General features: G+C 42.5%; 1 protein-coding gene across 1 annotated transcript in view; it reads left to right on the top strand.

The window, feature by feature from the left end:
* Positions 1-25,406, top strand: part of LOC115471356 (oocyte zinc finger protein XlCOF6-like) — a 58,461-nt gene that overhangs the window by 18,296 nt on the left and 14,759 nt on the right. Inside the window, exons 5-7 of the mRNA XM_030205057.1 lie at positions 4,574-4,702; positions 6,678-6,785; positions 19,901-20,011. Coding sequence (XP_030060917.1) covers positions 4,574-4,702; positions 6,678-6,785; positions 19,901-20,011 — 348 coding nt within the window. The remainder of the gene's footprint in view (positions 1-4,573; positions 4,703-6,677; positions 6,786-19,900; positions 20,012-25,406) is intronic.

Here is a 25,406-nt window from a genome sequence, read left to right as displayed (position 1 = left end):
CTGATTTGCTTTAGGGGTTCTTTTACTAAGTGTCTGTAAGCCCAACTGGAAGTACCACCGGACTACCCGCAACAGCCTGGCAGTAGTTTGCACACTCAGTGTGCGCCATTTCACTCAGTGTGCGCCGTTTCCGGTGCTACAAAAATAATATATTTTTTTTGTAGGACCGTTATTTACCCGGCAGTAATTGGGCAGTGCTGCACACTGCCCGGTTACCGCTGAGTTAGTGCGGGAGCCCTTACTGCCACCTCAATGGGTAGCAGTAAGTGCTTCCCTTTGAAATAGCCATGCAGCAAGTACTTCACTTGCCGCATGGCCATTAAAAAAAAAAAACAGCCTTTTACCCACTGCAGTAAAAGAGGGCCTCAGTGTGCGTCAAAAATGCCGCAGCTTGCTAAAAGGACCTCTTAGTGATTAAGATGGTTTAGTAAGTTTTAATAAATTGAAATGGAACTGTACACTACTACAGTAGCCCTTATGGCTGTAGGTGTCACCTATATGTGGGGACAGTAGGTTTTTGCTCACACTTTACACCACAAGTGTACAAGTTAGAATGGGATATGGGCCTGGGTCCCCTTCTCTACAGTGCGCTGCACCAACCACTAGGCTACTCTAGGGACCTGCTTGCTGGCCTAATAGGTCTGGCCATAACATCTGAAGCTGTCATAGAGGCTGGTATGTACTGTTTCTTATTTATCGCATTTATACCCCGCTCTTTCCCGCTCGATAGCAGGTTCAGTGCGGCTTACAAAGTATGGTACAGAGTATCACAGAGATGATCCAGAGTATGGTACAAAGTATCATGGGGATAGCATAAAGTATGGTACAAAGTATCATAAAGGTAATCCAGGTACAGTGGGGGAAATAAGTATTTGATCCCTTGCTGATTTTGTAAGTTTGCCCACTGACAAAGACATGAGCAGCCCATAATTGAAGGGTAGGTTATTGGTAACAGTGAGAGATAGCACATCACAAATTAAATCCGGAAAATCACATTGTGGAAAGTATATGAATTTATTTGCATTCTGCAGAGGGAAATAAGTATTTGATCCCTCTGGCAAACAAGACCTAATACTTGGTGGCAAAACCCTTGTTGGCAAGCACAGCGGTCAGACGTCTTCTGTAGTTGATGATGAGGTTTGCACACATGTCAGGAGGAATTTTGGTCCACTCCTCTTTGCGATCATCTCTAAATCACAAGAGTTCTGGGCTGTCGCTTGGCAACTCGCAGCTTCAGCTCCCTCCATAAGTTTTCAATGGGATTAAGGTCTGGTGACTGGCTAGGCCACTCCATGACCCTAATGTGCTTCTTCCTGAGCCACTCCTTTGTTGCCTTGGCTGTATGTTTTGGGTCATTGTCGTGCTGGAAGACCAGCCACGACCCATTTTTAAGGCCTGGCGGAGGGAAGGAGGTTGTCACTCAGAATTGTACGGTACATGGCCCCATCCATTCTCCCATTGATGCGGTGAAGTAGTCCTGTGCCCTTAGCAGAGAACACCCCAAAACATAACATTTCCACCTCCATGCTTGACAGTGGGGACGGTGTTCTTTGGGTCATAGGCAGCATTTCTCTTCCTCCAAACACGGCGAGTTGAGTTCATGCCAAAGAGCTCAATTTTTGTCTCATCTGACCACAGCACCTTCTCCCAATCACTCTCGGCATCATCCAGGTGTTCACTGGCAAACTTCAGACGGCCGTCACATGTGCCTTCCGGAGCAGGGGGACCTTGCGGGCACTGCAGGATGCAATCCGTTATGTCGTAATGTGTTACCAATGGTTTTCGTGGTGACAGTGGTCCCAGCTGCCTTGAGATCATTGACAAGTTCCCCCTTGTAGTTGTAGGCTGATTTCTAACCTTCCTCATGATCAAGGATACCCCACGAGGTGAGATTTTGCGTGGAGCCCCAGATCTTTGTCGATTGACAGTCATTTTGTACTTCTTCCATTTTCTTACTATGGCACCAACAGTTGTCTCCTTCTCGCCCAGCGTTTACTGATGGTTTTGTAGCCATTCCAGCCTTGTGCAGGTGTATGATCTTGTCCCTGACATCCTTAGACAGCTCCTTGCTCTTGGCCATTTTGTAGAGGTTAGAGTCTGACTGATTCACTGAGTCTGTGGACAGGTGTCTTTCATACAGGTGACCATTGCCGACAGCTGTCTGTCATGCAGGTAACGAGTTGATTTGGAGCATCTACCTGGTCTGTAGGGGCCAGATCTCTTACTGGTTGGTGGGGGATCAAATACTTATTTCCCTCTGCAGAATGCAAATAATCATATACTTCCACAATGTGATTTTCCGGATTTAATTTGTGATGTGCTATCTCTCACTGTTACCAATAACCTACCCTTCAATTATGGGCTGCTCATGTCTTTGTCAGTGGGCAAACTTACAAAATCAGCAAGGGATCAAATACTTATTTCCACCACTGTATATAGAGTAGGGCAATAGGTAGAGATGTGGGGGAGAGGATTGAAGTATGGATAGTGCTAGTGGAGGATTAAGTTGGGTTGTTTGGGTAAGCTTGTTTGAAGAGGTAAGTTTTCAGTAGCTTTTGGAAGGGTAGGAGTTCATTGGTTGATCGGATGTGTCGAGGTATGGCGTTCCAAAGTTGGCTGCCTATTACGGAGAAGTTGGATGCGTAGTAGGTTTTGTATTTGAGGCCTTTGCAATTGGGAAGATGAAGATTGAGATATGTTCAGGAAGATTTGGACCCCTTCCCGGATGGGAGATCGATCAAGTTGGTCATGTAACTTGGAGATTCGCCATGGAGGATCTTGTGGATCATTGTGTGGGCTTTGAAGTTTATGCGTTCCTTGATAGGGAGCCAATGAAGTTTTTCATGAAGTGGTGTTGCGCTTTCAAATCGTGATTTGCCAAAAATGAGTCTGGCTGCTGTGTTTTGGGCGGTTTGAAGTTTTTTCATGATTTGGGCTTTGCAACCAATGAAGATGCTGTTGCAGTAGTCGGCATGGGTGAGTACTGTGGATTGTACTAAAGTGCGGAAAGTTTTCTGAGGAAGGAATGGTTTTACTCTTTTTAGTACCCGCATCATGTTGAACATCTTCTTTGTCGTGGCTTTTGCATGAGTTTCCAAAGTTAGGTGGTTGTCTAATGTTACTCCTAGGATTTTTAGATTGTCAGATATTGGGATTGTAACGTCGGGGGTGATCAGGGTGGTTGGGAGCAGAGTCGTGTGTTGTGAGGAAAGGATTAGGCATTGAGTTTTTTCTTTGTTAATTTTCATCTTGAAAGCATTGGCCCAGGATGCTAGGATGTTCATGGCATTGATTATTTTCTCCGAGATTTCTGTAAGGTTGGATTGGAAAGGGATGAATATTGTGACGTCATCAGCGTAGATGAAGGGGTTGAGGCCAGATTTGGATAGGGATTTCTTTCACATCTTTTCGGGGTGGGAGGGAGGGAGTCAGTGACCACTGGGGGAGTAAAAGAGGGTCATGCCTTAATCCCTTTAGTGGTCATCTGGTCATTTAGGCCACCTTTCTCTGACTTAGTCGTGATAAAAACAGGTCTAGATCAAAACATCTAAATTACAGCTTGGACGCTTTTGTTTTGTGCCATTATGGCAAAAAAATGTCCAGGTTTTGGGAACACCCGAATCCTGCCCCCTACACACCCCATTGTGATTTGGAGACACTGCAGACAAACTGCATTGAAAAAGTCTCAAATGTGTTTTGAAAATAGTTATTTGGATGTTTTGGCAAGGAAATCGTCCATCTACTGCTTTGTGTCACTTTTTGGACATTTTTCTGTTTCGAAAATGAGTCCCCTATATGATGTATTGTTTTTACCTTTTGAACTTTTGTATGTAATTTATGGTTATGTATGTTTATGTAATCCACTTAGATGTAAACAGAGCATAAATTAATAAACCAATTAAAAAACCAAGTTAAGAAAGGTTATAAGATAGTTTAAAATATACCACCTGACAAAAAAAAAAATGAACACAGTAGTTTACAAATAAAATCAAATGCAAATTAAGATAGAAAACAGCTCAATTAAATAATACCTAACCACTCAAAACAGAAGTAAGCAATCGTACAACTAAACAGACAGTAAAATAGTCATTAACCACTAAAGTGTTCCACAGATACCTCCCATTAAAGACTGTTCCAAGGGTTAGTCAAAACATCGGATGCTGCAAATGCCTGCATGAAAAAGGGAGTTTTCAATTGCATTTTGAACCTAGGTAGATTCTGTACCTCAAAAGGTCAACTGAGAATTAGTTCCAGAGTAAAGGTATGGCCCAAAAGAACACACTCGAGCGTGTAGATGTCTAGTGGACCTGATTAAGAGTCGGGCAGAATCCGATTTCTGATCTACACAACTAGATGAAGAACAGACTGTCGAACAAATCCTGAGGACATGACTTTCCATTATGTTTATGCAGTACATAACAATAGCAGACTATGGACTTTTCCTCCAGTAGCAGTATCTACAACAGAGCTGTCTGTAGCTCTTGAGGAAAAGAGTTGCCCACCTCAGTATTAAAATGATCATGCTCTGGAGTAACTTTTTAAAACATATTGTACTATCTTTTTCTGATAACAGGCTCCCACAACATCAAACCCGATATTTTAATCCAATTTGAACAAGAGGGATTCGGGACTGAGCCTCCAGGATCTGAGGAAAGAGGAAATTTGACCACCAGAGTAACATGTGAGGAGCTGCATGAAGAAGGTAATGTAGTATGGATTAAAATTAGTAAAGAGATGATAGGGTGGAGGAGTAGGCTAACGTTTAGTGCAGCAGCTTGCGATCCTGAGCAAATCACTGAATTCTCCATTGCTCCAAGTACAATATCTAGTTTGTGAGCCCACTAGGGACAGAGAAAGTACCTGCATATAATAAATGTAAACCACTTTGATTTTACCACAGAAAAGCAGTATATCAAATCCCATTACTCTTACCTCTTACAAACATTTCCTAAAAGAAAGACTCCTCCCTGAACAAGTCAAAGTGAGAATGAGTTGTTATAATCAGGCCCCTGCTTCTGACCATTGCTTTATTGAATAACGTGTTTGTTTGGTTTCACTTTATTTGTACTTATCCCTTTTAACTGTCAGGTCTGCTTTTTAAAATATTATTTATTTTTGCTTTTCATTCCTTCTCTTTCTCTTGGAACCGTATTTCCAAAGCACTTAGACTTACAAAGTTTCATAGGTTTCTATGTAACTTTGTAAGTCTAAGTGCTTTGAAAATGAGCCCCTATTAGTCTTCCCCACCATTTTCCCATGTCTCCCTTCTTTTATTTCATCTTCTTTCAACACTTACTATCTCTCATCCTTTATCAGTTTATTAAATCTTCTGCGCATTTTTCACTGTTTCTGATCTCTCTTAGTGCTGCTCCAAGATGCTAAACTTTCCTCCACCCAGAAGCTCTGGGGGGGGGGGGGGGGGGGGTCAGTGCTGCTAGTTGGAGAAAAATAAATCAAATATGTCCCAAAATACGCCAAAATATATTTCAAGAAATTAGAGGACGCCTCAGAATAATATGGTTCATATGAGACCTGCTATGCAAGCAGCATCCTCGTGTCACAATTAATGTGACTATCTGCTTAAGGGAGAGTGATCAGTAGTATTCATAATAGGAGAGAGAAGCAGAGCAACCCACCCTCTGCATTAGCAGTGGAAAGGGAGACAGGAAGATCCACATTGGTGGCACCAGATAAGCGAGGTGGGATTCCATAACAAAGAGCATATTTGTAGCAGTAGTATTGTAGGAACATGTTTGTGTTTTATTTTTTATTTTTATTTGTTGCATTTGTACCCCACATTTTCCCACCTATTTGCAGGCTCAATGTGGCTACATAGTACCGTCAGAGGCGTTTGCCTAGTCGGTTGACAACAGATACAAGGTTGTATAGTGATTGTATGAGGTCTAAGTGGAGGGTCGGAAGGGATGAAGATTGCGTGTTGCCCAGTACAATTATAGTCTTGCTATGTTGCTGGGTGAAGTGTTGAATGTCACGGTTCAGTTTTAGAGCTACAGAGAATCCTTAACTCTTTCCATCACGGTACTACTACTACTACTACTTATCACTTCTATAGCGCTACAAGGCATACGCAGTGCTGTACACCATACATGAAAAAGACAGTCCCTGCTCAAAGAGCTCACAATCTAAATAGGACAAACAAACAGACAGAACAACTAAGAGGTAAGGGAATTAAAGAGGTGGGGGTAGAAGGGTACAGGGCAAGTGAGTAGTGGTTAGGAGTTAAAAGCAGCCTTAAAGAGGTGGGCTTTTAGCCTGGATTTGAAAACGGCCAAAGACAGGGATAGACGTACAAGCTCGGGAAGTCTATTCCAGGCGTGAGGTGCAGCGAGATAAAAGAAACGGAGTCTGGAATTAGCAATAGAGGAGAAGGGGACAGACAAGAGAATTTTATCCACAGAACGGAGTACCCGAGGGGGGGGCATAGGGAGAGATAAGAGTAGAGAGGTACTGGGGAGCGGTAGAGTGAATGCATTTATAGGTCAGTAAGAGAAGATTGAATTGAATGCAGAAACGGATAGGGAGCCAGTGAAGTGGCCTGAGGTAGTTGCATTTTCAAGAGCTCATAATATTCCCATCATCTCAGTACTGGTGAATTATTACTTTTCTTAGGTCCTAAGATCTCCTTTAAACCTGAAGTTATTTTTCCATTCTTACAGACAACCAAGGTTGCCCTGCTGACCCCACAGTAGAGATCCTGAAAATGGAAGAGGTCCCTGTCATTGACCAGTTGGAGGGAGAAGAGGAGGATGCTGATACCAAGAATGGTGAGCCAAGAATTCCTTTATAATAAAATCCTTGCTATGTGCTGTGGAGTATTTCTAAATATTCATAGATGCTAAATGTTTCTAGTGATTTTCACTTACATTTTTATTTCTAGTAAAGGGTTGGAGCTCCTTTCTCCTGCGAAGCGTCGTTGCTGCCAAATCTTGAAATATTTCTATCGCATAAGTATCCCATCGAAAGTCCTCCACAGAACACACTTTGATCATTATAGCTTCATGATGTGCTCTTTCCAGTCTTACGGTATCAGAAGCCACTGATGTGTCAGTATCAGAAAGTAGTGTACTCGCAATTGCTTCACTACCGATTTGTAGTTTATATAGCCTGCAGTATCTGGCACCCCCCTAAAGCGCAGGTTGTGCCTCCTGCTGCGATTCTCCAAATATTCAGCTTTGTCCAGTAGATATTGATCAGTAGTTTTACATTCCTGTAGAGAGGAGTCCAGGTTAGTGATAGATTCGTCCAAGAGCTTCCGTATCGACCAGTCTATGGTCCAATTCAGCTATTTCTCCATGGAGATCCACTGCCAATGTGCTCAGTCTGAACTGCTATCAGATAAGTTTTTTAAATTTCCTGAAGGAGTACCTGAAATTCTGTAAGTAGATCTCCATTCACCATTGGATCTGGAGATAATTCCATTGTAGGAGGTTGTGTCACTGGAAGGCATGGCTGAATGGCAGTCTCCACCATCTTAACTGTCTTGCGACTTGCAGCTCCACCAGGATGTGAAGCAAAATCTTGCAATATGTGACGAGAGGAGAACGAAATACTCATATCGCCATGGTCTTCAAATGTTCCTCCATAGATTTAATGATCTCCCTGTATGTGAAATTGCCTAAATTGGGGGGGGGGGGGGGGGGGGGGGGGATTTACGCTGAAGTTAAATCGGGCTGTGCAGAGCTAAAAGCTCAAGCAATCATCTGGATCCATGACGTCACTTTCTCCCCAGTTATCTCTCTGAATAACTTACCAACGTCTAACCAGAATTCTTTAATTCTTGGGCACTCCCACCACAAGTGAAAATAGTCTCCCAGCTGCCTGCATCTTTTCAAACAGCCTCCATTACCCGTCTACAACTATTTTGGCAAAAGAATAGGTGTGATGTATGCTCTATATGGAACTTTATAATCATTCTCCAGAAAGCTTGGTAAAAGTTGTAGCAAGAAAGATCTCTGGGCAGTTCACCTCTTCTATCCTCATTTTTAGAACTGGTTCCCATATTCTAAGATGGGCTGGCTTAATAGGAGCTGGAGCAATTAATGCCTCACACAGTCTAGAAAACAGCCTTTTTGTCCCAGGTTTCCTCAAATGGGGTAATTTTAGCTCAAAGATCTACCTGTAGCTTTTGATTACATTATGCTAATGTTTATGGTTATTAAAATTTGCTATACCGCCTATTCCAAAACAATGGGTCTAGGCGGTGTACAATTAAAATCATTGACATAAAATAATATGAAAGGAACCACCAGTAGTGATATGATAGAAGACAGGCATTCTTATGAAAAGCATAACCAAGTACACTATGCGTCAGGAACCGGCTGCAGGCTGTCAGAAGTCATGGCCAAAAGCTTTCTTGAAATAATAGGTTTTCAACAGGGATTTGAACTTAACAAAAGATTCTTCACTACAGATAGTTTTTGGTAGACTGTTCGATAGTGTGGGAGCCAGGTAATAAAAGGCAGAATGCCCTGTTGACTTGAATTGGGTCTACCTTGGGTTTGGAAGTACAAGTCTGTTGGCGTCTAACGAGTGAAGATTGTGCAAGGGTGTATAAGGAGTAATTGAAGTAGATAGGCAGGGTCTCCAGTGAAGTAGGCTTTATGAGTGAGCATAAGAACCTTAAAGAGGAGACAATATTTGATGGGCAACCAATGTAAACGGGAAAGTAGTGGGGATGTGTGATCAAATCTTTATGCTCCACATAGAAAGTGGACAGCACAACTCTGCAGAGTCTGTATATGTTTAATGTGGGCAGCAGTAAGGCCAGCATAAGTTATGCTACAATAGTCCAACCTAAAAGTGAGGAAAGCATGCACGGCAGTGTGTAAAGAGTTGAAGTCTAAGATGGAACGAATTGAGTGTAGCATATGTAATGCCATAAAACCACGTCTGATGATTTCGGAGGTGTGTTTAGAAAAATAAGTTGAGAATCAAACCACACACCCAGGTAACAGAAGCAGGATACTGGTTGACTAGGAAGATTAAAGAGAATTTGGGGTGAAATGGGCTGAAAAAGTGAACCAGAAATCCAACAAGCCATGATTTGGGGGGGATTTAGTTTCAATTTGTTACTATTAAGCCAATTAGTTAATGCAGCAAGACAGTCCTGGAGAGGTTGGAGATTGATGTTAAGAGGAGAGACTGGGAAACTCAGTAAGATGTCATCTGTGTAAATGAAAAATTGTATGTTGAAAGATTGATTTTATGTTGCTAGTGGACTGATAAAGATGTTGAAAAGTAGTGGAGATAGCACTGAACTCTGGGGGGCACCGCATTTGAGGGAATCAGTAAAGGAAGATGTCAAGTTAGAATAGACTACAAAGGAATGGTTGCTCAAAAACAAAGAAAACCAATCAAGAACTGTGACTGAAAGACAAGACAGGAGAAGGGAATGATCTACGAGATCAAAAGCCAGAGAAAGATCCAAAGAAACAGTGAGAGTGATATAACCCTTATCCAAGGAGCTGTAAAGATTCTTGAGAAAAGCAGTAATGATAGTTTCGGTACTATGCCTAGAGCGGCGGGGATGTAAGATCAAAGTTTTTTTGGTGTAATCTAGAAGTTGGCGATTAAACTATGTTTTCTTCTAGTTTAGATAGGAAGCAAAGGTTGAAGACTGGACAGTAATTGAGAGGATTTGAGGGATCCAAAGAGGGCTTTTTTATAGCACAGGACTATCCAAGCTTTTTTCCATATACCAGAAACTATTCCAGAACCTAAACTGTGTGAGATGATAGCCAGCGCAAGAGTGAGAAGACCTTGTGGAGCAGATTTTAGTCAAGGAGAGGGTACAGGATCAGGAAGGCAGATTGTGAGGCACATTGAGGAAAGGATAGTAGTAAGAATAGTAATGGAAGGTATAGAGAAAGCTGACCAGGAAGCGGAAAGTGTCTTAGTAGAAGTTGAAGAAGAGTGTAAAACGCTAATTGATGTAGGATTTGAAGGAGAGAAAGTTTGTAAGTGAGAATAAATCTTAGATAGAAATAAAGATGGTAGCATGTCTGGTTGTGGTGTGGTCGATGAAACTTGCAGAGTGGGTTGAACGGTATTTTGTTTAATGAACCAGAAAAGTGTTTTTGTCGGGTTGAAGGAGGAAACAAGTTGTGTTATGAGGAATTGTTTCTTTGCCAAGCTAAGTTGGGAATTAAAAGTTTTTAACTTGAATCGATAAACCACGAGAACTTTGCTAGAATGGGATTTATACCAAAGTCACACCACTCGACAGAGATGCCATTTCTGGAGGCAGAGTCCAGAATGATACCATGGGGCAGAGTGACCACTGGAATGAGGTAGAGTTTGGAATGGGATGGCAGAGTTCAAGACTAAAGCAGCCTAGTAAAACAGAGATAACTGTTTCCGGGCATCTTCTTTACAGTGGGAAGACTTAACAACAACTGGTTCCGAAAATTCAAAAACTTTAAAAAATCAGCCATATAAGCAGGTGCATTACCTTAAGGTGATTTAAATATCATAGTGCAAAGTTTTGAATTGCACTCTAGCTTCAATATGTAACCAGTGTAATTTGAGAAAGAAAGGGGTAACAAAATCATATTTATGAGCAGAGTATATCAACTTGCATATAATATAGGAAATATCTGTTTCCCAATTCGTATTTCTCTTTTAGCTGAACAAAACTGACTAGCTCACTTCCCATTGTCCCATTCGATAAAGACTGTTTTATCCCACATTCTGTAAACTTCACAAGACAACCCTAGCCCCATTCCTTAGTGGCCTCACCCAGACCAGTCCATAACCTGTGAGTTGTGTCTGTTGACCAGCAGATGAAGTCCTGTGTGCTTCGTCCCATAAGGTTCATATACTTCTTCTAGCTTGACCACTCTCTTGGTAATCTCGTTAACTGTAAACCAGTGGTGTAGCCACAGGGGGAGGTGAAGGGGCCTCCCCCAACTTTGGGCTCAGGCCCTCTCCAAAATTGCAGTACTGGATGAATGGCTGATGGGGATGCCCAGGAAGAGATTTGCTGGCCGAGCCCTCAGCTGTGTTATCTCAACAGTGATGAAGCCAGTGGGGTGCTTCAGTCACAGATGTGGCACTTCTAATCATGCTCAGTTCTGAGCGTGCACAGAAGTGCCGGCATCTGCAGATGAATCACTGCACCAGCTTCCTAGCTGCTAAGACAACATGGGCAGGGGCTCGGCCAGCGAATCTCTTCAGCTGGTGGGGCTTGGGCTTCCCTACCAGCAAAGGTATGAGTGGGAGGGACGCAAGGGGTGTTGGGAGGTAGGGGGAGAGAACAGTTGAGAGGAAATGCTTTCCTCCTGGGCTCCCCCAAAATTGGACTTCTGGCTGTGCCCCTGCTGTAAATGCCAGTCCGAACATGTATAGCTTTTGGTACTTGATTTTGTCCTGTTGCAGCTTAGAGGTAACAGTATTAAAATAGCTCTACTTTTGGAGGGTTCAGGAGATAAGTCTATGTAAATAGCGACTTGGTGCCCTTCCCAAAGCAAGCTATAAACAGCTCTTACTTTTTGCATAATCATTTCTTAACAGTATAATAAATACAGATCACAATATCATGTGGGGCATTATTTTGGAGCACTCTTGTACTCTATGCGCTCCATCAAGGAACACAATCACAGCCGGAGCTGGGTGGTGAGGGTTGATCATTCCATACTTGGAGCTGCCTTGTAAATCTTCATAGTCATGTTATTACAGTTTGCATATTCAGGAAGTTCAGGGACACCCTTAATTCTTAAGTTATGTTGCCCCATTCAGTCCTCAGCCTTAGCTATGAGGAGCTCTTTAGCCTAGTCCTTTTATCTACTGCTGGGCCTTGGCTACCTGCTTTCCTTGAACTTCCGTTTTCTCCATGTCTTCTACCCTCTGCCCCAGCTCATCAATATCTGCTCTGAGTTCTGCTGCCATTTCTGCAGTCTCCCATTTACCTCAGTGAGTCCATGTTTTAACTTATCAAACCAGCTCCGGAGCGCTTCCCATTTAATCAGAAGGTGCTTCACAGATACAGAGGGAGGAGATTCAGTGCCATTCTCCGTGTTTGCTTCATAAGTACAAGTACTGCCATCTTTTTGTCCCCTGAACAGCTCTGTTCTGCTGCTCATAAAGGCAAACTCTTTGAAATCCACTGTTTTAACCATCAAATTGACCTTGGGGAAATTGTGCCAAACAACTTCTCACTGTCTACACAGTTTAGGGAGGTAATTTCAGCCAGTGGATTATTGCAATTTTATATTCAGATAGACAGAGCACTCAGATCAAACATTCATCTCTTGCCCCAGATACTATGAGCCCACTAGGGATAGAGAATGTACCTATATGTAGTGTGTAAACCACTTTGGTTATACCACAGAAAGGTAGTATATGTACAGTATTACAAACCCTTGGTATGAGCCCTTAAGTGATTGGCAGGCTTATAATATTCTGACAGAGATGTTGTTACTTTTTTAAAAGTACTTAGGTAAAACGTAAAAGTATTGGCTTCAAAAGTAGTGAAGTAAAAGTAGAAAGTCTTATCCAAACAAAATACTCAAGTAAAAATAAAAAAGTACAGCTCTTAAACTACTTTTTTATTACAATGTAAAAAGTAAAAAAATATCCTTAAGTTGGACCACAGAATGTAGTATGTTTACAAGCAATACTGTATTGTGAATATGTACATATAAGGTTACCAGATTTTTGGCTTCCAAATTTCAGACACCTGGGTGGGGTCAGGTGGGGCAGGGTGGAGCCTTTCCATGGCAATTTTCCACTTTAAAAATTATAGTCTTCACCTGTCTCCCCTCCGCTTTTCTACTTCAGCCATCTCTACTTCTCTTTCTTCCCCCTTTCAATCCAGCCATCTCTTTCTCTCCCCCCTTTTCAGTCCAGCTATCTCTACCGCTCTCTCCTCTGCTCTTCCGTTAAGCCAATATCTTTCTCTTTCTCTCTTCTTCCCCTTTCTTCCAGCCACCTCCATCTCTGCCCTTCCAGTAAGCCATCTCCACCTCTCTCTCGTCCCCCTTTCAGCCCAGTCATATCCACTTTCAGACCCAGTCCAGCACTTGCATCTCTCTCTCCCCCTTCTGGCCTTGCATCTAATTCTTTCCCCTTCCTCTACCCCCGCTTCTCCCCTGAGCTCTCCCTTTGCAGCTCCCGGTTCCTTCCCTTTGGTTTAATGTTAGGAAGTACAGTGCTGTGATGCAAGGACTCTCCTTGGCCACGCAGTGTGGCTCTGCCGGGTCCCACCCCTTCTGATGTACACCGCCTGTTGCATTTTGGGCAGAACCTAGCAGAGACGCACAGAGTAGTTGACGAGAGTCTTTACATTGTGGCACTGTACTTCCTAACCCTGACACTGGAGGGAAGGAGCCGGGAGTGGAAAGCGAGGTTTGAGGGGAGGGATGATGCTGGTGACAGGTGGTGGCAAGAGAGGGAAATGCAGGATCACGTGAAGGGAGGCAGGCTGGGCAAGGCAAAAAAAATCTGGAACAGATGGTTGCCAAACAAGGGAAAATTGGGGACAGGAGTCTGAATCAGGGATGTCTGGTAACCCTATGTACATATCAACTTGTGAAATGTGTAGCTCTCTGTGGGTACAATGGAACAGCTTCCCTCCCCCCGCAACCCAAAAGAGGTCAGACAAGCCATGGAATAGTACCTGCAAATATCCGGACTGGTCTCTTGGCTCAGTGGTGAGCTGATTGATTAGTTTGTTGTAGCAAAAAAATAAAACACCCGGCCCAGTACTGTTGCAGAGTGCAGAGCAGACACAGTGAAGACTCTGAGACCGAGAGCTAACTGACTACTAGTTAGTAGCAGTGACTAATGCTACCATCGCTGGCAGTGGGTGAGCAGCACTACTATCTGCATGTGGAAGTGTCTGGAAAATTTGCTCAACTGCATATGGAGATCCCCACATGTATGCGCCAGACGTCAGGTGACCTCTGATGCTGCTGGCCCATGCGGGTGTCAGACAGTGTGAGCCTGCATCAGCATGGGCAGAGAGGTCTTAGTTCTGGGGAAGACTTTCCCTATAGACTGATTGCAGAATTGCAGAGCAGTGCCAGCCCATCTCTGCCAAAATGCTGCACCAGGTCCTGTGGCCCTGGCACCTGGAGATAAGTGAGCAGCACTAACAGAACCAGGGTTGCCAGGTGGAAAAATTTTTTCCCACCCAATCGAGCCCAATGGTTAGTGCAGCAGACTTTGAGCTTGGCAACCTGGGTTCAATTCCCACTGCAGCTCCTTGTGACCTTGGGCAAATCACTTAACCCTCCATTGCCCCAGGTACAAAAAACCCTAGGGCCCTGTTTACTAAGGTGTGCTATCATTTTTAGCGTGAGCTAACGCTAGAGACATCCATACATTTAGTAAACAGGGTCCATAGATTGTGAGCCCTCTAGGGACAGAGGAAGTACCTGCATATAATGTGTACAGTGCTGCGTATATCTAGTAGCACTGTAGAAATGATTAGTAGTAGTACAAAAGAGTGGGACTTGGGGGTGATCATACAGTGGTGGAAATAAGTATTTGATCCCTTGCTGATTTTGTAAGTTTGCCCACTGACAAAGACATGAGCAGTCCATAATTGAAGGGTAGTTTATTGGTAACAGTGAGAGATAGCACATCACAAATTAAATCCGGAAAATCACATTGTGGAAAGTATATGAATTTATTTGCATTCTGCAGAGGGAAATAAGTATTTGATCCCCCACCAACCAGTAAGAGATCTGGCCCCTACAGACCAGGTAGATGCTCCAAATCAACTCGTTACCTGCATGACAGACAGCTGTCGGCAATGGTCACCTGTATGAAAGACACCTGTCCACAGACTCAGTGAATCAGTCAGACTCTAACCTCTACAAAATGGCCAAGAGCAAGGAGCTGTCTAAGGATGTCAGGGACAAGATCATACACCTGCACAAGGCTGGAATGGGCTACAAAACCATCAGTAAGACGCTGGGCGAGAAGGAGACAACTGTTGGTGCCATAGTAAGAAAATGGAAGAAGTACAAAATGACTGTCAATCGACAAAGATCTGGGGCTCCACGCAAAATCTCACCTCGTGGGGTATCCTTGATCATGAGGAAGGTTAGAAATCAGCCTACAACTACAAGGGGGGAACTTGTCAATGATCTCAAGGCAGCTGGGACCACTGTCACCACGAAAACCATTGGTAACACATTACGACATAACGGATTGCAATCCTGCAGTGCCCGCAAGGTCCCCCTGCTCCGGAAGGCACATGTGACGGCCTGTCTGAAGTTTGCCAGTGAACACCTGGATGATGCCGAGAGTGATTGGGAGAAGGTGCTGTGGTCAGATGAGACAAAAATTGAGCTCTTTGGCATGAACTCAACTCGCCGTGTTTGGAGGAAGAGAAATGCTGCCTATGACCCAAAGAACACCGTCCCCACTGTCAAGCATGGAGGTGGAAATGTTATGTTTTGGGGGTGTTTCTCTGCTAAGGGCACAGGACTACTTCACCGCATCAATGGGAGAATGGATGGGGCCATGTACCGTACAATTCTGAGTGACAACCTCCTTCCCTCCGCCAGGGCCTTAAAAATGGGTCGTGGCTGGGTCTTCCAGCACGACAATGACCCAAAACATACAGCCAAGGCAACAAAGGAGTGGCTCAGGAAGAAGCACATTAGGGTCATGGAGTGGCCTAGCCAGTCACCAGACCTTAATCCCATTGAAAACTTATGGAGGGAGCTGAAGCTGCGAGTTGCCAAGCGACAGCCCAGAACTCTTAATGATTTAGAGATGATCTGCAAAGAGGAGTGGACCAAAATTCCTCCTGACATGTGTGCAAACCTCATCATCAACTACAGAAGACGTCTGACCGCTGTGCTTGCCAACAAGGGTTTTGCCACCAAGTATTAGGTCTTGTTTGCCAGAGGGATTAAATACTTATTTCCCTCTGCAGAATGCAAATAAATTCATATACTTTCCACAATGTGATTTTCCGGATTTAATTTGTGATGTGCTATCTCTCACTGTTACCAATAACCTACCCTTCAATTATGGGCTGCTCATGTCTTTGTCAGTGGGCAAACTTACAAAATCAGCAAGGGATCAAATACTTATTTCCACCACTGTATATGATGATCTTAAGGTGGCCAAACAGGAAGAAAGGCCAAACAGGAAGAAAGTATGAAAGCCAAAGCCACAAGGATGCTTGGTGCATAGAGAGAGAATTGCCAGCAGGGAAAAGGAGGTGCCAGTCTCTGGTGAGGCCCCATTTAACTGCTTTTAACTCCTAACCCTTATTCACTTGTTCAGAACCCTTATTTTATCATCCTCACTTTAATATGCCCTTATCTTTTGTTTGTCCTGTTTGTCTGGCCTAATTAGCTTGTAAGCTGTGTCGAGCAGGGACTGTCTCTTCATGTTCAAGTGTACAGCGCTGCGTACATCTAGTAGCGCTATAGAAATAAGTAGTAGTAATTTAGAATACTGTGTACAATTCTGGAGCTACACCTTTAAAAAGATATAAACAGGATGGAGTCAGTCCAGAGGGTGGCTACTAAAATGGTCAAAGGTCTCCATCATAAAGAGTATGAAGAAACACTTAAAGACTTCAATATATACACTGTGTCCAGAAAAAAAGTGAGCCCCCTAAACATTTTGCAATAACAACCACAAACCTGCACCAAATTAATTAAAATTTTACATGCAGTGACATCTATTTCAAACAGTGTTGTGTGGTTTCATAGAAATTCACCGTAACCTTACTGAGATGTCAAATTTTAAATAACACTACTCAAAATTTAGAGTTTCTTACACAGTTAATGTCAACCTGAGCAGTCGGAATGTTTAAATCTAATCTTTTAGTGCCATATCCTTTTTCAACTCTGAGCATTTTAAGTAAAACTCAGATCTTTTCACAACATTTTATCAACACGCAACGCCATGACAGATGACGTCAGTGAGTAAGTAATTAAGTCATGTCAGAAACTGAGATTTGTGACAGCTGGTTGTAAAAATTAAAAATCTCTTAAATGGGATTCCTATGTAATTTGGCGTTGCTGACGCAAATAGATTTCACTTTGTTCACATAAAATTGTACTTAATTTGGTGCAGGTTTGAGGTTGTTATTGTAAAATGTTTAGGGGACGCACTTTTTTTCCAGAAACAGTATATATACAGTGGGGGAAATAAGTATTTGATCCCTTGCTGATTTTGTAAGTTTGCCCACTGACAAAGACATGAGCAGCCCATAATTGAAGGGTAGGTTATTGGTAACAGTGAGAGATAGCACATCACAAATTAAATCCGGAAAATCACATTGTGGAAAGTATATGAATTTATTTGCATTCTGCAGAGGGAAATAAGTATTTGATCCCCCACCAACCAGTAAGAGATCTGGCCCCTACAGACCAGGTAGATGCTCCAAATCAACTCGTTACCTGCATGACAGACAGCTGTCGGCAATGGTCACCTGTATGAAAGACACCTGTCCACAGACTCAGTGAATCAGTCAGACTCTAACCTCTACAAAATGGCCAAGAGCAAGGAGCTGTCTAAGGATGTCAGGGACAAGATCATACACCTGCACAAGGCTGGAATGGGCTACAAAACCATCAGTAAGACGCTGGGCGAGAAGGAGACAACTGTTGGTGCCATAGTAAGAAAATGGAAGAAGTACAAAATGACTGTCAATCGACAAAGATCTGGGGCTCCACGCAAAATCTCACCTCGTGGGGTATCCTTGATCATGAGGAAGGTTAGAAATCAGCCTACAACTACAAGGGGGGAACTTGTCAATGATCTCAAGGCAGCTGGGACCACTGTCACCACGAAAACCATTGGTAACACATTACGACATAACGGATTGCAATCCTGCAGTGCCCGCAAGGTCCCCCTGCTCCGGAAGGCACATGTGACGGCCCGTCTGAAGTTTGCCAGTGAACACCTGGATGATGCCGAGAGTGATTGGGAGAAGGTGCTGTGGTCAGATGAGACAAAAATTGAGCTCTTTGGCATGAACTCAACTCGCCGTGTTTGGAGGAAGAGAAATGCTGCCTATGACCCAAAGAACACCGTCCCCACTGTCAAGCATGGAGGTGGAAATGTTATGTTTTGGGGGTGTTTCTCTGCTAAGGGCACAGGACTACTTCACCGCATCAATGGGAGAATGGATGGGGCCATGTACCGTACAATTCTGAGTGACAACCTCCTTCCCTCCGCCAGGGCCTTAAAAATGGGTCGTGGCTGGGTCTTCCAGCACGACAATGACCCAAAACATACAGCCAAGGCAACAAAGGAGTGGCTCAGGAAGAAGCACATTAGGGTCATGGAGTGGCCTAGCCAGTCACCAGACCTTAATCCCATTGAAAACTTATGGAGGGAGCTGAAGCTGCGAGTTGCCAAGCGACAGCCCAGAACTCTTAATGATTTAGAGATGATCTGCAAAGAGGAGTGGACCAAAATTCCTCCTGACATGTGTGCAAACCTCATCATCAACTACAGAAGACGTCTGACCGCTGTGCTTGCCAACAAGGGTTTTGCCACCAAGTATTAGGTCTTGTTTGCCAGAGGGATTAAATACTTATTTCCCTCTGCAGAATGCAAATAAATTCATATACTTTCCACAATGTGATTTTCCGGATTTAATTTGTGATGTGCTATCTCTCACTGTTACCAATAACCTACCCTTCAATTATGGGCTGCTCATGTCTTTGTCAGTGGGCAAACTTACAAAATCAGCAAGGGATCAAATACTTATTTCCCCCACTGTACTTTGGAATAAAGATGAGAAAAAGGAGATAGGATGAAGACATTTAAATATCTTCGTGGCATATATGTACAGGAGGCAAGTCTCTTTTAACTGAAAGGAAACTGGAATAAGAGGATATAAGATGAAGTTAAAAGGGGATAGGCTCAGGAGTAATCTAAGGAAATACTTCTTTTTAGAAAGGGTGGTGGATGTGTAGAACAACTCCCGGGTGGAAGTGGTGGAGATGAAGACTGTATCTGAATTCAAGAAAGTGTGGGACAAGCATGTGGGTGTCCAAGCTTGGCCCTCGCCAGGTTGGGTTTTCAGGATTTCCACAGTGAATAAGCATTAGATCTAATTGCATACATTGGAGGCATGCATGCAAATAGACCTCATGCATATTCATGGGGGGAAATCTTGAAAACCCGACTGGACTGTGGCCCTCGAGGAGTGAGGTGGACACCCCTGTCTTAGAGAAAGGAAGAGATAGTAGATGGTATAGATACGCAGACTAGATAGCCTATATGGCCTTTATCTGCCATAATTTTCTCTATCATAATATTGCAAATAAAATAATAACAAATCAGAACTGGCAAATAATTCAGAACCTCATAAAATTCAACCAGATAGATCAGAACAGCTGACTACAGAGCCATGTTTTCAAGGTATTTTTAAAGATCATATGAGAAGGTTGACATCGTAATTCAGTTTGTAGCAAGTGCAACTGAACTGGACCCTGTCTGGAATCATCCTCTTCCTTGGATCACATAAACAAATGTCCTTTGATGATGAAAGTTGAAATTGAATGTCATCTAAAGAATGCAAATCTTTTCGGGGAGAATATAAAGTCACAAAATGGTTCATATCAGCTGGAATCATCTCATTCAGTATTTTAAAACCCAACAACATTAATTTAAATAAAGAAGCCAGTGTAAAGTATACAAAAATAGGATGACTTGGTCCATTTTCAAACTTGCAAGAAATATTTTGCACAACACTGTGAATTGGAGGGAAAAGAAAGCATGAATGATCCTAGCACGAGTAAGTGAATGTTTTGGAGTTAAAGGGCTTTGCATTTTCAGATCACAGGAGATAGATCATTAACATCGAAGATGTGGAAACTTAATCTTATATTAGGAAACAAATTTTATCAGGGCTGTCTGAATATTCATAGACATGTTTATTTTCTCATCACAGGCCTTCCAGTTGTAACATCTGTGTTCTCACTGAGCATTAAACAAGAGGAAGATCTCCCCATCATGGATCATCCTGAATCAAGAACATCTGAAGAGACTCACCCTCTAACAGGCAAGTATAACATTTACTTTTTATTTTATTTATTCATACTAGTAAAACTGTCATATGGACTCCAGATAAAAGAAAGACATAGAACATGAAATATAAATAATATCCATCAAGTATAGTATAATAGAAACAATAAATAACAGCCAGACCAAGAAGATTAAGGGCTCCTTTTACAAAGCCATGCTAGGGATTCCGGCAAGGCAAATGCGATGAAGCCCATAGGAATTGAATGGGCTTCATTGCATTTGCTGTGCTGGAATCGCTAGCGTGGATTTGTAAAAGCCCTAAATTTAACATCACAAAATCCATGTCACAGATACTAGAATAAAAAAAAATTTTTAATAAAAATTTTAAACTGTTTAAACAAAAACAATAAAAATTATTTCTACACAGGTGAAGGCAGATGAGAATAATCAAGTCTTATAGCAAGGCCCATTTAATAAAATATGGTAAGATTTTGTGCTTACCGTGCCTTAACAGCAAATATTAACATTACGTTACATCCAGGGTTGTATTTCTCTAACACCTTACAGTTCTAAGCAGGTTCCAATCAAAGAGATCAGAACTAAAATTTTCTAATTAAAAGGGTTTTTAAAAGCTTCCTAAGTGACAGATAGGACTGTGATAGAAAAACCAATCCTGCAGCATCTTTCCATAAATGTATCCCTTATGTCTTGTTTGTCCTGTTTGTCTGTCCTAATTAGATTGTAAGCTCTGTCGAGCAGGGACTGTCTCTTCATGTTCAAGTGTGCAGCGCTGCGTACATCTAGTAGCGCTATAGAAATCATAAGTAGTAGTAGTAGTAGTCCCTGAACAGCTAGTAACCCATCAAAAAGTCCTAACCTTTTCTTTCCTTTGACATTTGGAAATGTAACTAAATTATCAACAGTACACCTCAGCTCTATTTAGGAGTGCAAAACAAAAGTGAGCAAGCATATAATTAGGAATCTGCCCTTGCAACACTTACCACAATTACTACAGAGTAAGTACAAAGGCTGTGTGGTAACATTTGGGGGACTGCCCAGCGTGTCCCTTGTAGTTATCACACTGAAAAGTTCTTTATCACAAGTGACAGTGCACGATAAGTTCTGTGTGCTAGCTGCTTTGTGCACTTTGCATCCATTCTCTGCCCATAATGGACCAAATTACATAAACAGCGTTGAAATGTCAGTGCCGAAAAAAAATGCTAAGCGCGATTCTATAAATGGCGCTGAAAGTTAGGCACCATTTATAGATATGCTTAACGCCTAATTTTATACACCAGGATTTACAACAAGTAAACTCTGGTGTAAATCCTTGCATCTAAATTAGATGCGAATCCCCTCTTATTCTATAACAGCGTGTGTAAATTGTAGAAACCCCTGATCCGCCCATGACCCTCCCCTGGCTGCATCCCCTTTTTGGAGTTGCATATAAAATTTACGTGACTACATATGAGCATGTAAATTTCAATTAATGCTAATTAATGCCGATAATTATTAGCGCCCTATTATCGGTGCTAATTGGCTCAGTTAAATTGCGCATGCAAATTGGGTACACAGCGAAATTTAACGTGCAATTTTAAGTGCCATTTATAGAATTTGGGGGAATCTTCCCCTTTACATGCATTTAAGAGGGAATTCTATTGTTACCTAATTTTCCGTGCCAAAATCCAAATTTTGTAATAGGATTCTATAACAGTGCATATAACTTAATTGACTTAAGCTAATCAGTGTTGATAACAGGTCTTAACAAACAGTAATGAGCACTAATTGGTAATAATTAGAATTTACATGCACAACTTGCTAAGCATTTCTGTAATGCACTGCGCCTAAATTGTAATGTGTGCAGCCAAAAAGAGGTGTGGTTATGGGCAGGGAAATGGGCGTTCCAAAATTTACACTCACTGTTATAGAATATGGCCTTCTGCACCTAAATCTATGTGCCGAGATTTCCGCCACATTTTCATTGGTATAAAGGGAGGCACGTAGTTTTAGGTGCTTGGATATCAACTGAGCATATTCTATATACCACGCTTAAACCTAGGCACTGCTTATAGAATACACTAAGGCGGAAATGTTTTCCATGTGGAATTTTTCAGGCGCCATTTACAGAATCGGGCCCTTAATGTGTGAATTAGCTCTCTGTGGAAATAGTGCACGCTAATTTGCATGTTAACTGCTTAACACACTTCAATAAAGGGCCCCAAAGACTGTGAAAGCCTCAATAGCCCCAATATATCAAAGCTCTGTAAGCAGAGAATTGCACAGAGTGGGGCCTAAAGCTTTCCTCCTAGTCTGCATCAAATGTATTTCCTTTAAGGAAGCAAATCTAAAAGAAACGCCTATGAAAAGTGAAGACTTCTTCCTGGTGCATTTCTTCAAGTACATTAACAAAAGTAATTGGCACCATTTTTTGCAAAGATTTAAAAAGTAATGACAGGATGTTAAATTATACCCTGTAGTGATGGGAAGCCAGAGTAAAGAATATAAGGCCACTATACAATAAAATCAGATCAAAGACGGTCAATAACGTACTGAAAATATAATAAACAATAAATACATGGTAATAAAGCACAGAAAATGTAGTATGATAATATAATATACTAATCTTACTGGATGAAGGGCCAGATGCACAAAGCTTACAGTGCTATTAACGTTTGCTTTAGACTGGTTCTAGCCAGTCTAAAGTAAACTTTAGGTACTTAGTAATGCACAAAGGGGTTTTCCGTGGCTCTAACGTGTGCTATTAGCAGCCACCAAGAACCCCATGCAAATGTATTACAATGAGCTCATTAGTATTCTAATGAGTTTATTTGTAGTCTAATGTGTATTCCAGGGGATGCACAGCTCCAGAGTAGCCCTAATTTAACAAGCAAATTTTACGGCTGCTCTAGAGCTGTCGGAGAGGAGAGGAGCACAAGGAGGCAGCTGGAAAGTCTACCTGCTTGTGCTTCCTACCTTTCACCTCCTGGCGCCCCCCACCCCCCATTAAAAAAAGAAATTTCCCTAGTGGTCCAATGGAGCCCCCCCCCCCCCCCCACGACCCCAGAACCTTTTAAAAACAGAAGATGAGACGGCCTCTGAAATTTAGCTGGAAAGCAAAGACTACAAACTCTCACAGTCTAAGCAACAAAGTTCATGATCTGCAAGCCTTAGAGGCAGAATTAGATATTGTTGCTATCATGGTTCAGTGATTCCCATGAATGGGACACAAACATAAAAGGAAGGACAGAGGTAGTTGAAAATTAGCTCTCTATGTGAGAAACAATATCAAAGTGACTGAAATGCAGGGGGCCTGGGGAAAGGATCACCTTGAAAAGGGAAGATGGAACCTCTGTCTGCATGGGGGTTGTCCACAGACCTCTAACACAATCAGAGCAACTAGATAAAGATCCAGTTACAGATATCCAAAAGTTTGAGAAAGAAGGGAGAAGTGCTGTTGCTGGGAGGTTTCAACCTGCCGGATGCGGGTTGGAAAGTTCCATCTGTGCAATCGGAAAGAAGTAGAGACATCAGCCTTAAACGGCAATCTGGCGATATTCATCAGGGGATAGCCAGTTATCCCCTGCTGAATATTCCTGGTTAGCACCTAGAAGATAACCAGCTATATCGTGCGATTATAGCCAGCTATTTCCGACTATTCAATTCATACCCAGCTGTTGTAAGCAGCCACATCGGGCCACTTAAATAGCCGATATGTCTTTAGGTGGTTTAAAGTTAACCGGCTATCTATGACTATTGACTAGCCAGTTAATTTTAAACCACCTAAAAATAAACCAGATATTTAATGCCAGTCACTGGAAATGGCCCAACAATAAATATCCGGGCTGACCGCCAGCCATGGGAGTTAGCCGGGCTCCCTCCCGTGGTCTGAATATCAGCCCGTGTGTTTTTGGTAAAAGCTGAAAATGTGTGCTTTGTCCCATTGCTTCTAGCCCTCCCCCCAGGTACAGGAATTGCCCTCCTTCCCAACCCCCCCCCCCCCCCCCAACTTTACAATCCCTTGGGGTATAGTTGGAGCAGGAGCGATTCCCATGTTGGCTCTGCTCTCAAAATGGCCGCTGTGACTTCTTGCCTTTCATTCTTCTCAATTTCCTTCTCTCTTCATCCCCCACAATTCTGTGACTACCTGTCTTTCTTCACAAAAACAAATCCTCTTCTTTCCTCTCCAGTCTTTACTCTTATGAAGTCTCATCTTTCTTACCTTTTTTGACCCCTTTTTTTCATGTATCTCTGTCACTTTCCTTCATCTTCTTTTGTCACACTGTGTCTCTAATCCTTTTTGAGTTCATACACTCTCTAGTTCTGACCTCTCAGTACTGCTGAAAGATGCCAGTCTTCCTTTCTACCCAGCAGTGTATATTTTTTTTGTTTTGTTTTAACTTTGTATTTATTTATTCTTTCAAAAATAACAAGTGAACAGTCCTTTGGCACGTTTATTAATGTGCTACCATTCTCTGAAGAATGCTTAACCCCACGCTTTGATATACTCAACACCTCTGCAGGGGTGTTTACAGATCGATGTGTAGACAATAACAAATCAAGTGTCTAGGAATAGTCATACCAAGAAATATGTATCCCAGGGTTCACTACCCCATTATCTACTGACAACAAAACTAACTATCAGGACTCTGCCAAGCAATAAAAACAAATGACAAGCAGCAATAAAGATTTAGAAACAAGTTCTGTGATTTCTAATACAAATACTTGTGACCATCTACCTGGATGTAAATGTGATCACAGAACTTAAACCATACAACCTGTAGGTGACAGTACAATCTTCTCATCCTCTGATGGTGTCAAGTGGAGGCTGGTCGCCGAGGAAAAGGAGAGAAGATCTTTTGGGGGGTAGCTCCAATTTTGGGCGTCCTCAACTGCTTTCCTTCACGGGGACGACCAAAGTTCACGGGAGCGTGTCGGCAGCGTAGCAAAGGCGGGACTGGGGCGTGCTTAAGAGATGGGCGTCCTCGGCTGATAATGAAAAAAAGAAGGGCGTCCCTGATGAGCACTTGGCCGTGAAAAGGTGCCCGAACTGACCAGATTGAAACAGGTGGGAAATCAGGAGACGAAAGGCAAATTGGTTCCAAAACAAAACAGCTTTTTTATTGCTAGCAATTCAGACAGCCCCGAGTACAATCTCAGAATACTGCCCCCTGAGCGTCACCTGACACTCGTTCTTATACACTCTTATCAGTAGTCATGCGCAGTTACAGACAGAGGATCTTACACAGAACCCAGGAAACGAAACTTATCTTTGGCTTTGCACACAACCCTCTATTTCCAACACTGGTCTCTAGTCTATTCACAGTTATTTGGCATTGCATATACCATATAAGGCAATATACTGATAAGCAGCACAAGTTCCAGCTGGTTCTGCTATCTGGTTACAGCTTCTTTTAGCTAAGCACAATAAATTG

Source organism: Microcaecilia unicolor, chromosome 1 (assembly GCF_901765095.1).
Source record: "Microcaecilia unicolor chromosome 1, aMicUni1.1, whole genome shotgun sequence".
Lineage (NCBI taxonomy): Eukaryota > Metazoa > Chordata > Amphibia > Gymnophiona > Siphonopidae > Microcaecilia > Microcaecilia unicolor.
This window is presented reverse-complemented; position numbering and strand designations above follow the sequence as displayed.